The sequence below is a fragment of the Melozone crissalis genome, unplaced genomic scaffold (assembly GCF_028551555.1).
Source record: "Melozone crissalis strain CALT ecotype California unplaced genomic scaffold, PUWL_Pcris_2 ptg000002l_1, whole genome shotgun sequence".
NCBI classification, from domain to species: Eukaryota; Metazoa; Chordata; class Aves; order Passeriformes; family Passerellidae; genus Melozone; species Melozone crissalis.
The window spans coordinates 23,982,259-24,000,688 of NW_026535780.1; the positions used below are offsets into that span (position 1 = coordinate 23,982,259).

At 34.7% G+C, this 18,430-nt stretch overlaps 1 protein-coding gene across 41 annotated transcripts in view; it reads left to right on the top strand.

Moving 5' to 3' along the window:
• The window catches only part of RIMS2 (regulating synaptic membrane exocytosis 2), a 443,811-nt gene that overhangs the window by 48,848 nt on the left and 376,533 nt on the right, over positions 1-18,430 (top strand). For 30 of the 41 annotated variants that reach the window (XM_054296393.1, XM_054296400.1, XM_054269313.1 and 27 more), the window contains exons 2-3: positions 12,336-12,368; positions 12,774-12,860. The exons of the other annotated variants lie outside the window; for them this stretch is intronic. In XM_054296393.1, coding sequence (XP_054152368.1) covers positions 12,336-12,368; positions 12,774-12,860 — 120 coding nt within the window. The remainder of the gene's footprint in view (positions 1-12,335; positions 12,369-12,773; positions 12,861-18,430) is intronic. 41 annotated transcript variants of the gene reach the window in all.

Genomic DNA, 18,430 nt, shown 5'->3' on the forward strand with positions numbered 1-18,430 from the left:
AACCTGGAAATGTCTCTGATTCAGCCACTGGCCACTACAGAGGATCATATGTGGCAGGCCCTAATGCAAATTAATGAAAACTATTAATATAGTTTGATTGTTAATATAGTTTTAGCTTTTAAAACTAAAACTTGGTGTTTTCAGCTAAGACAAGATAATTTGATCAGAAGCCCTTACAGCTTAGATTGAAAGAAAATATTTTAATTAATTTTAATAGCAGGTCATTTAAATGCTTTTAAGCTTCTGCTTACAGTGTTATTTGTGACATAGAAATGATTTGAAAGAATTTTAATTCTGGTAAAAAAAATCAAAATTGTTAAAGATTAATTTTGCCAATGTGTTCTGTATGAGTTTTTTTTTTTTTGTATGTGTTATTTCCTTTATTGATTAGTTGTTTTCTCTTTAGAAGGCATTTGCTAAAGTAGTTCCGTTTTTAAAACCCATATTCAGAGAATACCATCTGTCTTTTAAAACCTTAAGAGTTGGATGTTTTAAGTGCAGAGAGAGTGAAATGTATGCAAAATTGTCAGTAGTTTCAAAACTGTTTGTGCTCATGGGTTTGGTTAATGTTCATCTCTGGAGCCCAAAGTCTGCTCACTAAAACAAACACAAGCCCCAGTTTAGTTGGCATCCACGATGCAGCTCTAGAATCAATTTGCTTGCTCATTGTAAATATGTCTGTACAATATGGGAAAGAAAAATATGCACAAAAATGATCAAAATAAACTCTTCAAACTAGGGGAGCCTTACTCATGCAAAAAATAGAAGACAAGGGCATAAAAAATAAAGCATCAGAAAAAAAATTAGGAAAATGGTCTTCCAAGTATCATCGAACTTTGGGTCACTTTAAAATAAAGGTGCAAATAGCAAGCAAACCCCAGCAGAATACTGGGGTAGACATGTAGACAGAAATAGTAGACAATATTCCAGAATTGTTTTTCTTAGTGGAACATTGTTTCAGGCATATAAAACCAATGGAAAAGAACATTTCCACTATTGTAACTGTGTTGCTATAACTAGTCATGCAGACAGTTTATAATAAAATTCTATTTATGATTCTAAATTTTCTAGTCATCAAATGAATCACCAGACAACATCTGGTTTTAAAGAAAACCACTCATGATTTCTCTCAGTAGCATGTAAACTGGGCATTGTATTTACTTCTAGTATGTCATGTGGTCAGAGACATTACATCACAGATAAGATTATATTACAGTAATTTCCTGTGGCCTCCAAATAAGAAATATAAACTATAGAATATGTGAATAGATAATTCAATGCTATCTGCAAGTATTCCCATTTATATTTTTATGCAACTAAATATATTCTCAGGAAAAACTCCAGTATTTTATGTTTTAGTCTCACAAAAGAGGTATTAATACTATAATAGCATCATACTATAATGATATTATCATCATAATACCACCATCAGCATAATAATGTATAATAGCTTCTATATTATATAGAATATATAATAGAACAAGGTAATAACATAGGCATGATTGCCTCATAAAATATTAAATAAAATATATTTGGTAAAAGTCTTTTTAACTCTCAAGATTTATGTGAACAACACCACCAAATCAGAAAAAATGGATGATTTCTTGATAAATAGACTATTGGAAAGTATTGTCATTGAATTTGTATGCATTACTGTTGTGTTTCTCACTCATTTTTCTTTTCCTGGTTTTTCAATTCTTGTTTAAATCTTGGAATGTAATCTTTTTTTTGTAGTAAGAGTTATATTGTGTTTCTTTTTTGGTAGGGAACTTGAATTTTTCAAGCCATTTAGTAACCCAGCCTTACAGCTGAAGCACTTGTCCTGCCAACACCCTGTTTGTTCTGCAGTAGTGATCCAGAGCTTCACGTGCAGAGGGGCTGCAGGACACAAGTCTGCTCCAAAAAGGGGCTCTTTGTTAAAGCCGGTTTGGAAGAGAGCAGGAACAAATTAATGATTTTGTTTTATTTCTATTCCTGTTTCATCCTTTGCAATAACCCTTCTCTAGGATTGCCTGATCTCTGGAAGAAATTGGAATATATTTCACACAATTAAATGTCACAGTCTGAGAAATACTAGCTTATTGGGTACTGTGTAGTTTTTAAGCTCTAGTGTATAAGATATTCAGCTGGTGGATATCTCAGAGATAATAATATTATAAAATAGCTATTTAACAGGCAAAATGACATATCAAGTCCAAAGTAATTACCAGAGCATTTAAAATTAATTACAGAGTTAAAATTAATTGTTTTTAATTCACCTGCTAGCATCTGAGCCCAGGGTTGCATATTTCAGTAGCAGCTGGTGACAGAACAAGAACCTATAAAAGCACTTTCTGCAGGAGATGCTTGGAATGCCATCTACTGTTGAAAAAGTAAAAATCCAATCCAAAAGCAACTCAAAGCCCTTAGGAGAAATTTCTATATTAATGGGCACTTTATTACATTAGAATTCAACTCATGTTCTAAAAAGGTCCTGATGTGTTTGATTTCAATGTTGTAGCTTTTGTATCAATTTTAAATTTAGGATTCTGTTTCATTTTATGAATTCCTTGAGAATTTCGGTTAATTGCAAAACATTTTGAAGCATAAGTAAAAAATAAAGTCTCATCTTTCCAATACAGGAAGAACAAAAATTGCATTAAGTAAAGGAAGTTGTGGTCCAGACACTGAAATAAATCTCCCTTAGAAATCCTTATGATTAAAATTCTAATTTAAAATATTTAAGCCTTTTTTGAGTGTTTTCTAAGAAAAACTGTTGTAGGAAAAAACTTTATTTGGTATTTGATTATCCATTACTGAAGTTCACTCTGGTAAAACTGTGTTTGGAGATAATAATTTACTAAAGTTTGATTAGTCTTGTACATGTATATGCTAAATTTGGATATATTTATGCATGTGTTATTACTATAATAGTGGGAAATGTTTACATTTGGGTCATGAAAAAGACTGTAAAATTTACCTTGTTACAGTCATTCTTATTTCCAGAAGTAAAACATGGCTCACTGTAATGCAGCTCTTGTGGTACATTTCACACATCCTGTGGGCAAGAATGTAAAGAATTTTTTTTACTCTTTTCACAAAATGTGTAAAAAAAAAAAAATACACATAATTTTTTTTCCCCTTTACACAAAATATGTGGCAGACCTAAGTACTATTCCAGCACTTCCTTGGAGAAACCTGACTTTTTGAAAATAGATACAGTCAAATGAATGCTAGCTGTCAAAAATTAATCTTTGCTAGAATTTAGTTTGTAGGGATATCTGTATCTTCATTTTTTCAATGCAAATCTCACCCAAGGCTTGCTGTGAGGTCCTCATAATTACAGAAAATTGCATCTAATAACAAATGCTACGTGATAATTGGACAACTTTGTCTCTATTCCTTCTTGGAAAATTAGAGGAAAGTCCAACATTTTTTTCAGATTTGATGCCTGCTGTCTCAGTGATTTCTTTCATTCTCTGTAAGTTGTCTGCCTGAAATATCCACATATCTACAGGACTTAGGAGAGTAACATTTACTAAATTGGAGAAGAAAATTAAATCCAAATAAAACTATTTTCCTCCAATGAATTGAAATATGCTTGTGCCTAAAGTTCAGTCAGCTCAAACATCCTGCATGAAGGCAGTTGCTGCTTAGCGAGAGGCTGTGAGCAAGCGTCAGGCTCCCATGTGAGGTGTTTCTGCCTGTTTCAAATATGAGACCTGAGATCAGAGAGAAGTCAGAGCTTTTCCGATTGTGTGAGGGAGATGTTAGCGTGACCAAATATACAGCAGGACAGTGACTGTTGTCTCAAATTTGAACTTTTGACAGAAATGGAAAGTTATTTGTAGGAACATTGCCCTTTTTTTTATTGTCTGAAAAGGGGTTTGCTAACTGATTGCATTCAAGGAGGTATTTACTTGTATCTCGTGTCCTTGAAATGCATTTGGAAATTCGTTATAGTGAAGAATGATGCAACATTAGCTGCTCTTTAAATGAGCTGATAAAAACTGAACAGGTAAACTACTTTTAAAGAAGTATCTACTATGGTTCAAGGATTCCTTAAATTTGTGTGTGTTTTTTTGTCTGCTGCTCTTGACATCCTTCTTATGCATGAATTTGATCTTTGTTTTGTTCTTACTGCATTTCTAAAACAGGCAGATTTTTTTTGCTTTGTGTTGCAAGTTAGCTGGTCCAATCTTGCAGCTATTATTTATGATGCTAGAGATGAACAGCTGACAGATATTGGTTGCTTTACCCAGATAAAAGCAAATCTGTAGGACTACTAGTTCAAAAATATTAGTAATGCGACTATCTGAAAAAAACTTCTCAAGTTTTAGGATTGAAAAATATGATTTCACCCAATATAATTCTTTTGTTAGGATTGTTTATATTGTTTTCTGGTTGTTGCCCCTCTTTGACAACTTTGTGTGATCCATGACTTTCTGTTATTTCTTACTTTATAATTTTGTTTTTCCAAAATGTTTGGAAACATGTTTTACATGCGTCGTTCCCTCAGCAGACACAATGCCAATGTGGGAAGCAGCTGGCCTGCTGCAACTGGGCAACAAATTATAATGCTGAGGACTTTAAAAATCTGTCTTAGAAATTCCCACTTAATATGTGATAACTAAAATATTTTTTTCCTTACTAAATATAGGGAAAAGCTGCAGTAGTTCACTTTAAACTGTGGTGGGTTTGGACAAACCCATAGACCTTTAAAATCACCTCCCTGGTATAAGCCTCCTGCTTGCAATTTTGTATAACCTTCAAAAGAGCATTGATTGATGAATGAATTATTGGGACTGTATATAACATATGTATAGCTATATATGGTATGTGTATATACTATACATACAGTGTATGTATAACTGTATATAACATAATGGCTACTGTTCATTGCACTACTTATTCAATAGTACAGTTTTTATTTAATATTTCTATAATAACTTTCTCATGTGCTGATTGGTGAGTTTGACATTGATTTTTATCATTTCACTCTGAACACCATAACAAATAGCAGGGAAGAAGTCTGGCTGAGTTAGGATGTGTGAGAAGCAAGGGAACTTTCTTTTGTCGAACACAGCGTCTCCTTTTCCCATCCCAGAAATGAATGGTAGGAAACATTTCTGCCCCGAGGAGTTCTTATCCTAAGATAAGCAGAATCTGATTTGTTTTGCTGATTCTGAAATAATCAAAACATGCTGTAAGTTCTTCAGTTTTAGAGTTAAAAGTACAGGGCTGTTGAGCGCTGGTTTTGGTCACAGTGAACCACATTTTAGTAGATATTTTATAAAAATATTAGCGTCAAAATATTAACTTTGCACCTTGCCTGGAACCTTGGATTAAACCATCCCATTTCTAATTAACATCTAAATGTCAGAGTAAGCTCTATCTCACAGAACTTATGTTTATGGATGATGTTCATCTAAGGCTCATTCAGGGACCTCATTCAGCTTAGACTGTTATACAGGAGCATGTATATGTTTGTGCTTATCTGTAAAGGATGTATGGCGCCTTCTTGTTGTTTGTCATATATCTTCAAAGTAAACTTAGTTCGGACTTCAAGCAATGTTTAACCTTTTAACCTTGGATTTAGTTAGGTTTTATATTTTTTCTGTGTACCAGAAAAAATATTGTTTCTAGCCCAAGTACCCAGCTTCTCCACCTGCTTGTTCACTTATATCAAATATCCAATAACCACTTATCTACTGATTGTGGAAGTGGTTTTTTGGAAACTACTGCTATGTTTGTTACAAACAGAACAAAATTACAGTAAAATCACCTGTGTATATATTCAGGAAAATATTCCTTAAGACATTACTTTGTTGTCCAAAATATGATCCTCCTCAATTCAACTGTTGATACTCTCTAAATTAATAAAACACTTGGAACAGTAATATAAATTAAAGACTTTGTTTGATCAAAATAGTTAAACTGCATGTTATTATGTGTGTGTTCTTAAATATGATCATAATCAATGCAAAGAATCAATTCAGTAATATATAGTATTTTAAAGTTATGTAATTGGCATGGATTTATGTTTGACCTCCTTTCTGGGAGTTAAACATACTTATGTAATTTAACATAATTAATCTGTAGAGATGCCTTCTCAAGAAAATAGCTGGTTGTATTTGAATATATGTCTGTGTTAACTCCCCTGTTCTGTCAAGGGTGGATGCAGGCACAGTTATATACTGTGCTTGTGTTGTGTCTTGACTTCCAATGTGTGAGAGTAGTCACTGCAAGTAACCCTTTTTTGTTGTTCATTTGGTGCAGGGCATATAATTGAAATACTGTTATGAAGATTTGGGAAAAATAAAAAAAGGAAAGAGTCCACAGCAGGCAATCTAGGAAAATGGATTAATGGACCTTGCATTCTAAGACAGGGTGTGGAAACCTCTAAATGTTGCTGGAGCTGATGATCTCTCCCATTCAGCAAAATTAAAATGAGGGAATGGGTATCTTCAGAGTGGTTTGGATATAGTTATGCATGGAATGCAATTTTTTTGACAGAAATAATGGAAGGCATAGGGAAGGAAGAGAGAAGGGAGGTTAGAATTTTATCATTGTTTCTTTAAATCTATATTATTTTTAGTGCCATTTTCAAGGGTATAAGTTCCAGGGGAGGAAGTTGTTCTAAATTAAGAAATATTGCCAATGGTAAATACTTTCACAGATTATGTTCATATGCTATGACAATGGGAATACATAAATTCCAGGTAAAGCTAGTTTTGTCCCTTCCTTAAAATCTTTTTACTAGTTCTGCATTGAAAAGACATTTGCTAACTATGAAGTGATTCTGGAATAGTTCAAATTCTGCTTAAAATTGTGGACAGTTATTGAAGAGAGAGAGAACACTTCAAAGATGTTGGTGCCTTGACTCTTGAGAAAGCTGCATCTCTGTGCTCTCCTCTGGGTTAGTGTAGTCCAGAATGCAAATAAATGAAAATACTAATCCTGAGAATAGTATTCAGTTTAATTCACCTTATAATACAGTTAGTTGTGAACTAGTTAGCATTCATGCTGCTGTTTGTATTTGAAAAATAGCAGCTTCGCACATTTTTATTGTGTATAATATAAATCTGGGTTTGAGATGAAATTATTTGCTGCTGTCTTCTCTCAACTATTTCTATTTCTTTATTGTGAACAAAGCTGGAGGTCAATGTCAGCATGGTATCTGCAGAGGAAGCAAAACGTGACAATTCTTTATATAGAGCTGAGAGTGTCCCTCATCCTTCCTGTATGATTTGCTTTAGGAAAACCAGATAGTTTGGTGCATTAATATTTAATCTCATGTTGATTCTTAATCAAGTTTAGTGTAACATGCATTGCTCATTGAGACTACTGCACATATATCCTGCTTTGTCATTAGGATGTACATTCTCTGAACTTAAACATTTCATACAAGTGTCCAACTCTCTGGATTTCCTAGGCGATATATTTAATAAAAATAACTACTCTAGAAGCATCAACAGCTTCATTAAATTGATACTCACAACATTACAGCATTAACAGTAATCATAAAATAGAACTTTTTTCATGGATGAGTTCCAAGAAAAAAAATTACTCACTTTTCCAATCTTCTCAATTTCAACAAAAGGGCTAGAAAAAACTTCTATCCTGGTCCATCCTAATCCATGGAGTTGGTTAGGAAATATGGAAAACATAGGCTATTATTGAGCAAAAGATTGAAATTACTGACCTGTGTATTTTTAAATGACAGTGATATAGAGCGTTATATGCTATACACTCAACTAAGTGTTTCTAGGACACGTTAGGTACACCCAGTTTACTCCTGAACATTTGATCTCCTTGTGCTTGTAGGTCTGTGGATGGCAAGTTGTGAATCTTGTGAGTATTACTGGGTTAGAGGTAAATATTATGTTTATCCCTGCCAAGGATGGCTGATTCTAAAATACAGATTCCCCAAACATCACTTGAGAAGAACTAATAGAAATATCTAGGAGGTGTAGAGTCTGTTTTAAGTGTTATTTTCATAGACTGAGGCACTTGAGTTTTTCCCCTATGTTTTTGTGGCTATTCATGTGAAGTATGTGAAAATAGAGATGAGCTCTGGTAACAGAGTGCTTTTTAGTTTACCTGTCTCCAAAGCACCTTGTGGAAAAAATATTTTATGGTTTTGCCATAGCAGATTTTAGAGAGAAGCTTTTACTGGTGGCAGTAGATTGAAAAATAGAAAAGTATTAGGAATTTAAAGGGATAATAATTTTTATATTGATGTTTTCATTACTTAGTTTCCTGCTTCCATTTTTCTTGTTCTCTTCCCTCTTCTTTCTGTTCTGTTCTCATATTCATTCCCTGTGCCAGTGGGAATAGCCTTAATCTTTGAGGAAATTTTTAGTACACAGAGAGGATCTAACATCAAAAACTGTTCACAGTAACTTGAGATTTAGCTTAATGATTCCAGCTACTGGAAAAGATCAAAGGGGTCTGGCACTTGGACTGTGTAGGCTTGCAGAGGAACACAAGAGTAATGGTGCTGTGTGTGTTTCAAAGGGCAGACGTTCCCCATAACAAAGTGCTAGGTGTAAAAATTCTTTGTTGGCAAGTAGAAAAATCCTGGCTTGTTTTCAAGTGGAGTAGTGAATGGAGTTGTGGTCTTTCAAAAAAATAAGTAGTGACAAAATGTTCAAACTCCTCTTATGTTTTAGAGTAGGTGGTAAAATACTTAGTATTCTGCACTGTTGGAATACATTGTCTCAGTTGCTGTCGATCAGACACATTATCTGCAGCCCCTTGGTGTTTTTAGAGCAGAATTTGTTTCTAGTGAATAATGAGAACTGGCAATGTTCTTGGTAGAGTTTTGAGTGGATAGAGCTGGAAAGACATAGGAAGGTTAAATGAAGACAGGTAGCCTGGAAGGAGCAGGATGTAGATTTTTGAAACCACAGAATGCAGAATTATACTGCTTGGGGTATTTCAGTTGGTCTGTTGAGAAAATGGAAGTCTGGGGGTTTGCTGACCTGGCAAGGCACTTCTTTTAAGCAATTGTTTGTAGCTGATTCTTGAAAGGAGGGAAGAAACAATGAATAAATATGGGAGTACACAATCCAGTGAAACACAAACCAGCTCTTGTAACCAAAGGAAATACAACTGTATGTGTACATGTAGGCAGGGTTCAAGTTATCTGGAGTCTCTTTTGTCCTTTTCTGTCTAGAAAAAGATATTTAAACCACAGCAATGCTAAAAATACATTCAGTGCATTTCATCTAATATATAATTATTTCTATCAGTTGCTACAACTTGTAATTTCATCTGAATGAAGTCTTCTGAAAAAAAAAGCAGCAGAAATTAGTCAGTGGTTTTTGTATTTAGATCCAGAATCTGTATCTGTTCTCTGACCTTGAAAGGTAAATACCTGGCTGCACACCTGAAGGCTTCAGGCCTGTTGATCCACAAGGTTAATATTAATTTAAAATCATATGGTAGAATCTATTAATTCAATAGATTTCTTAATAATTTCTTTTCAAATTGTAGTTTGTCTTCTATGCTTGTTATAAAGTCAAGGAAGATAATTTCCTAATCCAGGGACTGAAGGATGTATGGAGAGTGCTCGAGGAATGCGTCACTGTTATATAATAATGGAAGCTCTTGTCCTCACATAACTGCAGTGTTGGAAAGTGGATAGTGAAGGAGACAAAATTCTAGGAGGCAAAAAGATTAATTTGTAAGGAAGATATTTTGAATTCTAGGGTCATATCATATCCTGACTTAGAGCGCATTGTTTCTATAAAATGCTGAAAAATTAATTTTAAATGTAGGTTTTCAACATGTCTGATAATGGACAATGTGTTTTATTTGATGGTGGAAAACTAAAAATTGATTGTAAGATTTTCAAAAATACCAAAGGTTTCCAGCTGCAATTGAAGCCATCATATATATACTATAATGTAAATATGCTAGATCTTGTTGAAAAAAAGTGTACTAAAGATTTCAAACTACACACTTAGGATCTTACACTAATTTGATCTCAGTTCCACATGTAAAAAATGATTGACCATGGTCACTATCCAAAAAGAGGATGTTGGTTGTAATCTGATTATGTGAAGGGCTTGGACTTCCTTTGTTTAGATCTATAGAACAATTCACAATGAAGTAATAAAAGAGTCGAGTACAAAGGTTTGGAAATCATGTATGGAAAGGGATGTCTAGATTAGTGATATATTCAGTTTTCAATGTCCAGTTGTCAGGCAGGTCACATTTCAGTGTCTAGTTGTGTGTAGGCAACTGAGGTATTCTGAATCATTATCTAGGAGTTTTCTCCTCACAACTGACTGCAGAGCCTCAAGACTCATAATGTTGGGGATCTAAATTAAATGTCCTGAGCTACCTAGTGAGAAAAGTATGGGCATGCTTTGATTTCCTATCCCTCCCATTTCTCCTGCTTTGAATTTTCTACATTGAAAAACAAGTCTGGATTATCTTGATTATAGATAATAATATGATTAAGATGCATGGTAGAGTGGAATTGCAATGGCATGTGACATTTTTGTTTTTATTTTTTCTTTTTTGTTTAATATACCTGCTTGAGTTTGTGGGCCTTGTTTATTTATTTATTTTTTTTGGTTTTTGTACTGGAATGTTACTTTTAATATACATTTCTAAAGTGCTGAAGGGGCAAAAGCATGTTAGAAGACATTTTACCGTGTTTTGCATATTCAGTTTTCCCTTTTGGTACTCAGTTTTGGAAAGATATTAGTGTTTCTTATTATCCACTTATTTAAATCTTATTTAGTCACTGAATCCTGTTTATGAAGTTATTTCCTGTGATATCATGTGGTGGACAAGATATGGAGGTATTTTGGTGAGCTTTATGTTTCTGTGCAACACCAAGCATCTGCTTAAAGTTATGAGCCTATGCTTCCTGTTTTAGTTAGATGAGAGTATTCTCTACAGAGAGAAATTCAAAATATCTATAGAGGAACCTTTTTGTGTTTTTGAACATACAGGGAAAGTAGATCCTAACTTGATATTTAAGACGAATACCTGCAATTAGAGGATGTAAATATTCCTGTGGGTAAATGTCTCTCTTCTTGAATTTTGTCATGGTTTAACCCCAGTCAGTAAACAAGGCCCAGGCAGCTGCTCACTCATTCCCTCAGCAGTAGGATCAGGGAGAGAATTAGAAGGGGAAAGGATAGGAAACTTGTGGGTTGAAAAAAAGACAGTTTAATAGGGAAAGTAGAAGCTAGTCACACAAGCAAAGCTAAACAAGGAATTAATTCAGTGTCTCCCATGGGCAGGGTGGTGTTCAGCCATCTCCAGGAGAGCAGGGCCCCATCAGGTATAACAGTTACCTGGGAAGGTGAACTCCATCACTCCACACATCCCCTCTTCCTCCTTCTCCCAACTTTACTTACTGAGCTTGATGCCACGTGATCTGGAATATCCTTTTGGCCAGTTTGGGTCCCCTGTCCTGGCTCTGTCTCCTCCCAACCTCCCATGCACCCCAAACTTCCTCCCCAGAGTGGCAGTAGGAGAAGCAGGAAAGGCCTTGACTCTGTGTAAGCCCTGCTCAGCAATGGCAAAAACATCTCTACGTTATCAACCCTGTGTTCAGCACAAAGTCAAACTACAGCCCCATACAGCCACTAGGAAGAAAATTAACTCTACCTCAGCTGAAACCAGCACAGGTTTGGTATAGAATATCAGCATGCTCATTTAAGTTAAAGCATGTATTTTAGTTGGAATATTTTGCTTAAGACAGTGGGCAACTACTAATCAGTACAAAACAGACCTACTGTATGTATTATCCAGTTATTTCTTTAAGCAAGTCCTAGTAAAGTTCACTGATGAGTAAAATTTCTTGCTTTCCTTCCTTAGTTTTTAGTTATGTTGTCTTCAGGTTCTGACATCACTGTAGTTTAATAAATATAATGCAGATTTTCCTTTAATCTATTGTATTTTAAATAGCATATTAGATGTTATAAATTTGCCTTGAACTATGACAGGCAGTTTGGTTGGAAATAAAAAAGAAATAGATTGTAGTTCACATAATCAAAGCACCTTCCTTTGTATTTGTTGCTGAAAGTGTTGCTGGAAATGTTTTAATATGGTATTATGTGCAAAAAGATTGCAAGTCAGGTAACATGACTGATTTAATTTTAGTTGCATATTAAAGTTTTCTATTCTTGGCACTCCCCATTTTTAAAAATAAATGGAAATAAAAACAAACCCATAGTACAACTTAATATAAACATGCAACAAATACTAAAGCAAATCCTTTTAATTCAAAATAGGAACTTTTCCCTTCCCATTTGATATAGATGTTAGTACTTCAGGGTAGTTGTTTTCAGCATGTTGCACTCAGCTGTGCAAACTTATCTTTTTAGGGTGAAAGAAGAGCAAAAACCACAGCCGACACAGTAAGTAAAGTCTCTTCAAGATGCACTAGGCTTGACTTTTCTACCTTTGCCATGTTCTGCTCTCTGCACCTTTGATGGTATTAGCTTTCACTGATACCTGATAGGCTGCAGGTAGTTTGTCATTTGCTTCCTGACTGGCTTGTAAGAGAGCTGCCTGTAGCTTCTTACTCCATCCACATGTTAGCTGGATGTAGGTTCTTGCTGCCTGCTTGTGAACTGGTGACTTGTAGAACTTTACTTCCCTTACACCCTTAGTGGCTGACTTAGTTCTGTAGTTCTGCAGCTCACATTCCCATTGGCTCTGGCTTTTCCGCCTGTCTGTTTCTACTAATGTTGGATAAGAAAGCATTTCAACTAGTGTGGTTTTGTTGGTTATTCAGTCACATTATTTGCTTGTTTAAACAGGTGGTTTCCCTTTAGTGGGATCACTGAGCTGGTAAATAACGTTCTTCAACCACAGCAAAAACAGCAAAATGAAAAGGAGCCCCAGACGTAAGTAAGCTGCTCTCTGTAGATTAAGTAACATCTGTATAGCATTAGAACATGATGGAGGGTATGTTTAAAATAATTTCCCCTTTAAAACATGCAGGTGAGGGCATTCTACAAGCTGAGCACCATTTGCTTTCCAACCTTTCATTTGCAAAGGGAAAACTGAAAATCAGGTCTTACTCTCCTTATCAGTAACTTAAGTGATTGCATTAGAGTACAATTTAAGGAGTTACTGCTACTGTGGTTATTTTTTTTTTTTTTTTTTTTTTTGTCTGTCTCTTGGCAAATGTTCCTTATAATGAAACTTCTGGTCAAGTGTTATGTTTTCTGTGCATGAGAACCGGGAATGCTAAGACATGTAGCATTAATTATAGCATGTCTATGCATATGTGTGGTCTGAGTCATGCATAGAATGCTATATGAATCTACATAATATGTCAGAAGAGCTTTCTAAGTACCAGGAACATATCATGTCACATTTTTTATGCTTTTAGAATATCTGTAATGTTTCAGAATTTCAACAGATGTAGGGTGAAATCTTGGGTCAATCAAAGCAGAAGAAATTTTGACTTTGATGGAGCCAGTATTTCATCTGTGAACCTTTTATATGATTTTTTTGCTGTCTGAAAATTTTAAGTTTTAACTGAACCTGGCAAAGCTAGGGCATTGAGTCTTAGAGTAGAACTTAAAGCATGGAGACGAAAATATTCCTTTCATAAAGAAAAACTAAAAATATTATTATAAATTTTCAAATTGATAAAATGTGTTTTGGATGTTATTTGAGCCTTAAACAGTTAAGTTGCTCTCTTCTTTCTTCTAGAGGTTTATACATTGGGAGTTCATGTGATAAAAGAAATGTTTACTTTTGAACTCATGCATAACTGGTTTAAAGTGTGCATATAACTTGCTAACTACTTTCCAGGCAGAATAAATTTTTGTTTATTTTTTAATATACGTATTTAAATGGATCTTTATACCTGTGGGTCATGAAAGCTGTGATGTTTTTTGAGAATACATGGTGAAAACATTTCACAAATTAAAATGGAAAAATAGGACATAAAATTGATGTTCTGTAAAGCAATGTATTATTCTGAGCTCTCTTTCTGATATTCTCACTTAACTACTTATAAAATTGTGTACATATTAATAGTTGTTTTTTTGGTTACTATTAGATACTGGCAATATTACATTTTTTATACAATACTTGGTATTCCCTGTTTCCTTAACAGTAAAAGTTTTTCTGCTCACTAGTGTTGTGAATATGAAGCATATGGCTTTCAAGAAACTTAAAATACTATATGGGCAGTGTAAACAGATGAGTTATAGTTAACAAAAAATATTAAAAATTATTACTGTTAGAATGGAAGGATCTTTTTGAATGATGACCTCTTTGGGAACCAGTTTTGTTCAGTGTTTTTATTATATTACTAAGAAATTAATGAATTGGTATGCTCACTGAATTTTTAGATACACTTCTCCCATTCTTGTGTTAACAACTTATGGCATGATTATATTAAAAATTATCCTGAAAACCCCAAACAATGGTTATGATGCTATTCAAAAGGAAAAATGCAAAGGGATGTTCTGTAGGGGTAGTTTATGTGGTTGACATAGGACAAAGAAAAATTGTGTAGGGAAATGATCTTTGGCAGAGAATCAGGGAGCCCTAATAGTATGTAAGTTGAGCTGTAGCCAGTATCCTGAAAGAGATTAATGTCATACAGGAATGTACAGACACTGGCGAGGAAGCACTGTGAAGAAGTGTTCCCACTGCTAGGCTTTGGTATGGTCTCATCTGGAATAGCATACCCTTCAAAAATTATGTGGAGCAGTTGTAATTCAGTGGAGAGTAATGGGAATGAATAACTAGGTGTCTAAAAACCATGGTATGTGTTAGGAAATAATCAAACACATGAGTTAATTTAGCCTCCTAAAAGAAAATCCCAGGGAATGAAGGAGATGGACAAGTGAAAGGAAATTATCGCTTTTCCATGTTGATCTCATGGTGAAGCTGAAAGGAGTAAACTTAAGTTGCATTAGGGAGGACTGAACTTGGTAGGGAGAATTTTTTAGTGGAAAGAAAACTTAAAATGCTTGCATACTTTGTTTAGGCCTTGTTTGGAAGCTGTGAAAATCCTAAGGAGCAGGTTTGGCAAATACCTGTTAGAAGAGACACAAGTGTAGCTGGTCATGTGCTGGACCAAGAGAATGGACTAAATGACTTTTAAAAGTGTCTTCCAGCAGTGTTTGTGATAATTTAATTAATGTGTTAATTATCAGGATTTGGTTTTGTGATTATTGTGAACATTCAGGGAGAAAATTGAACAGGAATACTAATGGTGCAGCTTTTAAATTTTATTTTTTTTTCTGATATTAATGGCTTGCAAAAAAGTGTACTGGGGAGCACTGTGGGACACTGGGGAGGAGAATAAATGTCTGTAGAAACTTTGACTACTATTCATACATATTAGGGTATTTTCCACTTGAAATTGCTGTCAGAATCTGAGTCTAATTTTGAGATATACTGATTGTCCACATTTGCTGATGAAAAAGCTTATTTACAGTGAATCTGGGGTGGACAAAATGTGGTGAGTAATAGCAGAATAGGAGTAAGTAGTGTCTGAAAACGAGGTATCATGTTATAGATTTCACTTTTGTTCTGGAAAAGGTATTTTTGTAGACCCATTGACCATGTATGCCTATGGGCAGAGGTAGGATTAGTCTGATGCTCTTGGACATGAGTTTTGTACCACAAAATGGTTGAGGTTGGAAGAGACTTCTGGAGGTTATCTTGCCCAACCTTTCTTTTCATGCTGTCACCTAGGGACACTGTTTAAAACTACATGTATCTGGATTTTGATTATATCTAGGGATGCAGACTCTAGAAAATGTCTGGGTAAGTAAGTTATTGAACAGGACTGGACTCAATAATGACCCCTCTAGGAACTGGCCTCCAACTAGACTTTGTGCCACTGATCTCCCTGCTCTGGGCCCAGCCATTCAGCCAGGGCCCAGTTCTACTTCAAAGTCTGCTCATCCAGTCTGTACTTCATCAGCTTCTCTATGAGGATGTTATGGAAGCCAATGGGACAAGCTTTATTTGAGACACGATGGACAATATGCACTGCTCTCCCCTCATTGCAGTAATTTCATTGTAGAGGGTCATTACATTGGTCAAGTATGACTTCCCTTGGTTGATGCCTACTGACTCCTGATCGCTGCTTTGTAGTTCATGTTCCTAGAAATAGTTCCCAGGATTAGTTGTACCATCACTTTCCCAGGAATCGAGATGAGTCTGACCAGTCTGTGGCTCTGTAGATCCTTATGCTTCTTCAAGATGGAAGTGACATTTTCCTTTCCACAGATGTTTGGCACCTCTCCCAATTTTTGTGATAGTTCTGATACTGAGAGTGGTCTTGCATATCTTGGCTTGATGAAGAATACTTCTATCTCCAGCACATGTGTACTTCATCATGAGTTTTATCAACAGTGTTGGAGATATTTCCCTATTTTAATCCTTAAAGAGTAGAAATTCTTAGTTGCCCTCTGAAGCAACTGTTTTGATGCTTAACAATCAGTCTACCAATTTTTATTTCTTCAGATTTATAGGGTATATATTTTGTAAAAGGTGTATTCGGGTTGTTTCTCATTAGGATGTGGTGGTCTTGTTTGACTTGGATTTATATCTTTCTTCAGAGTGAATCTTGGAATGTTATGTAATGTTGTTAATCTCCAATCACAATAAAGGAGTTCCAGTGCTCGAAGGCACTGAAGATTTCACTATTGTAATATTGTGTATTGGCAGTATTCAGCAATGAATACCTGAGAACACACATAAGGAGAAGGGTGTGCATAGAATGGTTCTGATACAGATATTTTGGTGACTTCCTGAGGCAGTGGCTGCATGCACACTGCTGGATTTATTCCCTCGCAATAAGGAATCTGTTTGCCACAGTTATTTGCAGTCCTGTTTTACACCTACTTGTATTCTTGGTTTCAGAACTTGGTGAAACTGAATTCTTCAACTTAATTATCAGTATGGAGAAATTATCAACTTTTTGTTTTAAAACTGCTTTCTGATATTTTCAATGGGAAGTGCTAGTGTTATATAATTTATCTATAAAATGGACAACCTTTCCACCTTTCTATTGTGCTCCACACAGTCTATTATATTTCATAGTTATCCCTTTAAGCTGCAGAGTCAGAGTTTTTCCTTCTATGATAGGAACTGCTTATGGTCATTGTTGTTGTCTTATCTCCTTTTAAAAGCCCAAATAGGTCTTTTTAGTTAACAGTGATCAGTGTCACAGCATTCAAGATATGAGAGCTCTGTGTTTTTAAGTAGTGATTTAGGAAAGTTTCTAATGTTTGCTGCTTAAAGATATCCAAATATTGAAAAGATGGCGGGTTTTATCTCTTTTCCCATAAACATTTTTCTTTATTTTCAGGCTGAAAGTTTGGTTAATTGCTAAGAACTGTAAGAGGTTCATCATTGAATTTGACAGCAGAAATTGAGCCTCTCTTCAGTTTTTGGTAGTTATGAGCACATTAGTAATGAACAGTAGACAAAATACAGTCAGCATCAAAAGTTATTAAACATAGTGCTTTTTGTAGCTAAATAATTTCAAAATAAATACATTATTTTATTGCCTTTTTGTACTTTTACTAGACTAATTCTAGGAGAGATTGAAAAATGTACATTGCTTAGCACAACAGGGATTTTTTTTTTACTAAAACTGGCTTGTAAATAAATAGATATTTGTTTTTTCTGGAAGTCATGTTATCACTTAAGGAAATGAAGATTGAAAATTACTGTAAGATGACACCTACTAAAACCTTTTTGTGCATATTTTTCTGTAAATTAAATTTTTCTATCGTGGTAGACTCCATCAGCAAAACAGTAAAATTTTCAATTGTGAGAATTTCTAATTAATTCTAGTTAAACTAGATTAACTTTTCTCACATACTTAACAGAAATCAATGGATCATTAATTTTGAATTCTAAATTTACTGCATAAAGAATGTCTGCCAACCACAAGGTAGTTTTGAATGTCTTCAAATTATCTAATGGGCATGTGGTAGCAAGCCCACATCAACCATTATTTAATGCAATTTACACTATATATATACTCAGTGGGTTTATTTGCAGTCAGTGCAGTTCCTGTTCAGGCTGCTTTTTTATAGAACCTGTTAAAAACACTCTACTTGAAAAAATAATTTCAGGAAAGAGAAAAATAGGTCTCTGCAGCCAATACTCGTGACATTGGAGTCATGAGAAGTCTAACATTCTGCTGTGTTTTCTTGGGCAGTAAGATAGAAAGATGGAAAGAAAACAGAGTAAATGAGTTAAAATTATAATTTGCAGTATATTAAAAAAAATAAAGGCAGATTGTAGCTACTGTAAATGAAAATAGAAATCCACAAAATACCTCTTAACTATGACACTGGTTTTGTCTCCTTAATGTAGTAAATATGAGGTACCAAAAGAACTTCTGTTGCTTTGGTCATTCTGAGGTCATTTTGATGGCTTGTTACATCTCTTGCTGAGACTATTAAATTTACCATTTGCAACA